This window comes from Gadus morhua, chromosome 15 (genome assembly GCF_902167405.1).
Source record: "Gadus morhua chromosome 15, gadMor3.0, whole genome shotgun sequence".
Taxonomy (NCBI): Eukaryota; Metazoa; Chordata; class Actinopteri; order Gadiformes; family Gadidae; genus Gadus; species Gadus morhua.
This window is the reverse complement of record NC_044062.1, coordinates 6,281,489-6,288,817: the sequence shown is the minus strand read 5'-3', so window position 1 is coordinate 6,288,817 and position 7,329 is coordinate 6,281,489. Positions and strand designations below refer to the sequence as shown.

General features: G+C 43.7%; 1 protein-coding gene across 1 annotated transcript in view; it reads left to right on the top strand.

Moving 5' to 3' along the window:
• Nucleotides 1-4,664: 4,664 nt before the first annotated feature.
• macrod2 (mono-ADP ribosylhydrolase 2) overlaps nt 4,665-7,329 on the top strand; it is a gene marked incomplete in the record, with an annotated part of 416,799 nt that continues 414,134 nt past the window's right edge. Inside the window, 1 exon segment of the mRNA XM_030378886.1 lies at nt 4,665-4,899. Within this exon segment, the coding sequence (XP_030234746.1) occupies nt 4,725-4,899 (175 nt within the window).

Here is a 7,329-nt window from a genome sequence, read left to right as displayed (position 1 = left end):
CTACTGTAGACCCAACCACTTGACCCAGATCCTCGGTTTTTTATGTTTAAAAAAATAAATAAAATAAAAAACCTATTTTATTATTTTAATTGACTCGAGTAACCACGAAAAACATGAAGTATTGCAAATCTGCATTGGTGTTCTGTCTGTCGTAGGCTACTGCTGGTCGTATCGCTCGTTGGATAATTGTATTGGAAGTTAATTTTTTTTTTATAATAATAATAAACCCAATATAAATATTTTGAAGGCGACGACAATTCTTTCATGGACTTTGGCATGCCTTATTATTATTCCTATTTTAGTCATTTTGAAAATGCATGTATTTCAACCCATATACTGTACACGACCGATAGCACAATGTCTTACTTCATGACCAATATAAATAGACGTTCAACAAAGAACAGTTTAAAGACTAGGCAACATTTTGAAATTCATAATTATGAATCTACAAAAAGTTATATTTTGTTTGTAAAACAACCGAATTATCCATTCGAAGTTTTTAAAACACAACCAGAAAGTCACTTATCTCAGAAATGGCAATATAAAATGAACAGTTAAGAGAAACACCAGGAAAAATATCCCTGTGTGTTTAATCATACAGAGCCCATATTAGGCTGCTATACATCATGTTTAAGACCTGTCGACAGGGCATGCCGCCAGCATTGATCATCACCACGCAACAGGCCTCCATGTGTTATCGGAGCGAGCGAGAGAAAGAGCCTGTTCATTTAATCCTGATTTGTAGTGTAATATTGTTTGTTTTAGATCGGGTCAGCATGAGATAAAAGGGAAGCTGAGGGGGCTATTAAACTAGAAGGAGAGAAAGGAAGAGAAAGGGAGAGAGAGAGGGAGAGAGAGAGAGAGAGAGAGAGAGAGAGAGAGAGAGAGAGAGAGAGAGAGAGAGAGAGAGAGAGAGAGAGAGAGAGAGAGAGAGAGAGAGAGAGAGAGAGAGAGAGAGAGAGAGAGAGAGAGAGAGAGAGAGAGAGATATGGGGGCCCCAGGGGTTGGGGGCAGCAGAGGGGCCCGGGCTGTCTTTAATAAGGCCATGCTTTGGTAGCGCATGCCTTCCAGTCTCTGTGGAAACTATTGGTTTCAGCGCGGCGGCAGATGCCTCAAATCTTCTGGAGTTCATGTCCAGTTATTTTTACAGGGTAGAATTTAGATTACAGCGTAGATGGAACCCCCTAATAATACCAGACAATGCAACAATGTCATACCCGTAGATTGCAAATGGTGTAGCCTACTAGGATCAAATTCAATGTTAAAATCAAAGGCAATCTGATGCTTAAGAGTCATCTATGCTACGGTTCGAAGGAGAGCGCCGAGGGCAACACTTTGAAATCAACATCAAAAATGCACGTTCAACTTCAAAAACAATCAATGGAAGTGGAATGTGTAGACGTAGGCCTACTCAGTTTGTTTCTGTGCATTAACATTTGAGTATCGATGACATGGTAAGAATTTTGTTTTTTAAACGTCCATTTTTTTTTTACGTCCATCTATTATCACCGATTATAACAATCGGAGCCTGAGAGGTAGGCCTAGAAATTACTAACAGGTGAGAATTTCATCTTTCGATGATGACGGGACAGGAAAATTACCCGATGTGTTTACACAAAAAGATGCCTGTACAACGTGGTCTCAGTTGTTCTTGGTCTCAACCAGTCATGGGCACATCAATCCTGCTGGGCTCAAGCAAAGAAAAGCTCATGCACACACACGCTCTGCTGTTGTAAAAGAAGGCAAGGCTTTGCTCAAACACAATAAACAAAAAAATCAAACCTCTGCAATATACTGCTTGTTTTGCTTTGGAATATTGCTTAATAAACCACCCCTGGCGAGTTCTCTCCCGCACATCAGGGGCACCCGCTTTGCAAGAAGCCGTGTGCGTTTATTTGACAGTCAGTGATGCGCTCTGGCCTGCAGCGAGCAGCAGAGAGCCGGCCAAGTGGGAGGCCGTTTAGCAGTGCTGTGGGTGATTACCACACATTATTGAGTCAACGGGGGGAAAATGCTATTTGCATATAAATGTATGTTTTGAGTGGTGTTTTCCTTTTAAAGAACCACACTTCACAGCACCGCTGTAACCATGGAATAGGGGAACATTCTCCTATTATATATATACCTCGGCGTTAAATCATCTAATCAGAATTGAGATGAGCGATGCGTTTTATGCTACATGATGTACTTCAAATCGTAACACGATCAACACAGAAGGAAACCTTTCGGGGAAACCACGTTTTAAATAAATAAATAATGAATGAAGTCTTTGAAATAAACAACAGGGCTTCCAACCAGCGAGCCTCATGAAACGCTTGGCTCTGGTTGCATTCCCCCTCTATCAGAGTGGCGAGACACTGCCTGCAGCTGGGGAACAGATGAGCACTGCTGCACCGTTTGATGGCAGACAATAGACGATCTAGACAGGCAAGTGTTTGACTGAAAAGGTTGAAAGGAAAACCACATCTACAACCACCAGAATATCCATATGAGCTGCAAATGTTATGCATCCCAATACCGGTTGGAGGCCTGACTGAGCAGAGTGAGACGGAGGTGCCATCCCCGACCACATTTTCCACTCACATCATTTTACATTCATGTGTAATAAACATTAGTGTCCATGCAGTTTGGGGCGATTTAATTGATGTATCCGGTTGGGACGTTTTCATTTGTTTTCTGCAGAACGTTTTCAGGCTTTTGTTCCTAATCCATCAAACTGACAAAGGGGCTTTCATTACTGTTTTTCTTTTCTTTAAAGACTTGATTGCTTCGAGACATTTTTTTGTTTTTTTGCAGCTAACGATAATAATTAAAGTTCTCCTGTGGTATGCTATTCAGAATGGATTCCCTGAAAAAGAGCTGAACAGTAAAGGCGTTGATTGAGGAATATTACAGACATGATAATGACGTCCCCTCAGGGCAATTAACTCAACGAATAGCCACAGTGGCTATTAAGAGCTAAAGCCCAAACCATCACAGGGCTTACAGATGTTGACATAAGGATACAATAATTGTGATGTCTCCAAACCTCTGGGAAGACTTTTCATCAGCGATACCAATTGTGGGGCCCCTCGGCGCATTACTGTGCTTACTGTAATTATGTTGCTAGGATTGTAAGTAAGAAAACAAATACATGACTTGGTTGAACAGAGAATCATTTGGTGCACTGCCTTGATGCCTTGATGCCTAGATGCTGCTGCTGCTGCTGCTGCTGCTGCTGCTGCTGCTGCTGCTGCTGCTGCTGCTGCTGCTGCTGCTGCTGCTGCTGCTGCTGGGGACTTTGGGCATAATCTTAATCTTGTAACCATGACGATAACTTGAGCCTACGCACTTTTACACTAATAGACATTTTTAGAGACCATGTCCTTTTTATTCTAAACAAAGATTTCCACCATTTCCATCTTATGTTATTTGGGTAAATTGACAGCAAGATAACAAAGTAGGTCTCTAGTATTAATGAAGATGCATTAAAAAATCCCAGTAGTCCTACATTGATTCATCAACAAACAGAACAACTCAACAGGGGATAGATATGTCATTTTAACCTTTATCTTTTCGGTCTGCTCCTTGATTGCCATCAGATTTCAGTCATGTATGAAAGGTGCCAAAGTGGAATTCATTTGACGCAGTACAGCACTGTGCAACAATGACATCTAGTGGTTTCATTTTCCAAGTACATGTGAAATAACAACGCGCTTCTTTCAAAACTCTTGTAGCCTAGGCTAGGGTATCTCATCTTAAATTGCCGACCAACCTTTTAATCAATATATATATATATACAATTAACATATATATAATACATGTTTTTCATTGTATTACTGACCAAACGACTCTTGCATTGACGTGACAATCCCACATATGCCTAAATTATTTAATGAAACAGCACCATGTGCTGATATTGATTAAAGACCAATATATGTTTATGATAACAATAATAGGGAAGGTCTGTGGTGATATCAGCAGAATTCGGAGCGGCCAAAGCTCGCCTACTGGATGACAGATTGGGATCTTTGGAACCAAACACAAAATGACAGCTTGTCTTCCTGACCTGATTTTGACCGCTCCACAACACAGAAAGCCTAGCCGTAATACCGCTGTTAATTAAATAAAATTAAATGTTCTCCAAAATATATCACCAAATGAAATATATCCACTCAACATTTAATTTACCCAACATCAGTGTTGAGTTAGTTTAGTTTATATGTATTCCCTAATGTGTTGACTATAAGCCTATTTGTGTTGGGACTCATTTGAAAACGTGACATGAACGTTTATCTCAACAGCATTTTTCTTGCTTTCTGTCCCCCTCGTCCTCACACGTGGCGTTCAGTTGTTTCGTTGGAAAACGAAACCAACGAACGCACGTGAAAGGACGCGACAACAAGTCAATTTTATAGGTACTCGCAAGACATATAAATAAATGATCATAATAAAGCAGCTCTAGTGCACGTTTGCCACCCCACCACCGGCCGCCACTCACAGCACACGCACAGTACACCCGGAGACGAACTGCTGAAGCACCGGCCCGCACCGCGCACCGAGAGCGCGACGCTGGCGCTCATCAAACCCCACCACAGTTCGTCCTGTTTGACTGCTCCGCGCACCCGCCTATCGAATTCCCGCTTCCGGGTTCCCCGCCGCCAATCAGCTCGCCGGGATCCGTACACATCATTTACGCTGCTATCACGGTCGGTTGCACGTTCCTGCTGGAGGTAACACACTGAATGTTGACAGCTTCACAGGTAGAAACAACCGTCCACGGGCTCGTCTCTTTATATTCCAGTGTCCGGACCCCATTCGCTGTGAGCCTGGGTTTGCCACACTCCAAAAACAGCCATTCGAAGTCCAACCATTCCGGTAGAATGGACAAAGAGAAAACGGACTGGAAGATTGAAAAAGGTAAGCCTTGTTTTGGATGGGGTGGGCGGCGGAGGGGTGGTGGTGTGGGTGTACTATGTTCTGGATTGCTGTAAGGGTCTGTATGGCAGACGGCGTGCATCACACATAAATGCACACAAACACACGCACACTTGCACGCACGCACAACGCTTGAGCATCACTGTCGGTCAGGGATGGTCAAGTGTTGTGTGTATGTGTGATCCACGAAGTCCACAGACGGCGTGGATCACACACACACACACACACACACACACACACACACACACACACACACACACACACACACACACACACACACACACACACTCAAACAACGCTGACCATCCATCACTGCCGCTCGGGTGTCGGTCAGTGAGGCTGCCGCTCATGGTGTCTGGCTGGTCATCCCATTCGGTCATGCGGTGCAGCTGTAGTGCGCCTCTGTGCGCCTTGCCCCGTTCAGACAGCCAGGTCTGTCATTCCATGCCACAACATATTCAAATATAGCTTCCTTGCCTGGTCAGCAGGCTCACACTACATCTCCTGGCGTTGCATGTGTTTTTATGCGTCCTTTATTACCTGTTAGAATGTATCAACATCTATGCAACGTAGCCGCACTATGCACTTTATTGTCCTCAAGGGGAAATTATTTTTCACGTCACAAGTACATGTACCGCACACCGACAGTTATCCAAGTAAGGATGGGGGTGCAATTAACATACCGGCATATAGGGCTAATGTTTAAATGACAGGACATGTATTTTAACATGTCACCGCAGTGGGTTACTTACAAATAATGAGAGCGATATTGCAAACTTAATTGCTTATTGTAAACAAGGCACGTTAATATTGTATCAGACTTGAGTTTAATACAAAATGTTTCAGCAATATATTGCTTGATAGTCAACGTCAAGGTTCAGTTCAGATAGAACAACTGTGCATCTACGAACATCACACAGTAGGAGATGTGGCCCTTCACCCATGGCCCATTCAAAGCAACAAGTTCCTTCTATTATGCTCCCAGTGAACATGTTTTGTTTCATGTTAACTCGCACAAAGTAATAGCTGAACTTGTGCTTTGCACTTTCAGGGAAGTTCCTACACTATTGGCCCACATTTGATTTAAAGTAAAAAGCCAGGAATCAAAGAATATAGTGAACAAAAGGAGAAAGTGTTTTCCAAGTACCGTTGTTCTAAGTAGTGCATTAAGAGTAGTGCATTACTATTACCGCAATATCTTTAATTGTCTTATGTCCAAAGCATTATTTAAACTTTTTACTTTTATGGATTAGAGGTGGGAGAATTAAAAGCCAACCGTTTTCAATAAACTAACTGTGTATGTGCGAGTGGGGGTGTCAAGGTGTGTGTGGGGGTGTGTGTGCGGGGTTGTGTGTGATGGCAAAGACATCCTCTATAAAGTCATGGGCATCGGTTTACAATATATTTAAAGCAGCTTTAGAAGGGAAATTCCAAGAGAGGAAGTGATGGAGGAAATACTACAAAAGGTGTAGTAAGGCACCCCACCACCACCACCACCACCACCAGCAATTTAAATAATGCCTCTCTCATGGTCCCCCCTGAGCCACAAGCTTACCTGGGAGACTTCACTGGGAGAACATCGAACATGACCAGAGCGAGTGGATGACTGCTCTGAAGGTGGTCGTAGCGTACAAGTTTTACCTTAGCTCTTCGTCCCAGGTTATAGTTGTTGAGAGTGTATGATTTTGGTTGGGTTATTTCGAACTCTCCGAAACACTTATGAAAGGTTGGCAAGGAGGATTATACCATGATGAAATCATCCCACCCTGTTTGCTCTTGTGTATTTTAAAACAAATCTCTAAAGTGTTGTATAAAGTCTATTTTTACTTGCAGGCCTTACTTGGCAGATCCATTCAGCTTGTGTTTGTGCGTGTGCGTGTGCGTGTGCGTATGAGTGTGTGTATTTTAATTGACCAACAGTATGACCAGCCCAGGGCTGTGTGACTAAACGTTGGCAGGCTGAGGCACCTAGGGTGGCAGTGGGGACCGAGCGGCAGGTCAGCCCGGCCAAGCTCTGCCCGGGCCACAGGAGAGCCCCAGTGGATACCCACCTGGGAAGAGCCACAGCTGGCTACCTGCCCGCCCTTACACACACACAAACACTCACACACTCACACTTAAACGCACACATGTGCACACACAGGCACAGGCACACCAACGTACGCACAGGCATACACAAGCAAACGTAGAGACATGCACACACACACACACACAGACACACACACTCACACTCAACCACACACTCATTCCCACAGACGCACACATGCACACGCAGGGATGCACGCACACGCTTACACATACACGGGCACACAAATACTCTCCGACACATAAACGCACACTCAGGCAAAGGCACACTCACACAAAAGCACAGGCACACACACACACACACACACACACACACACACACACACA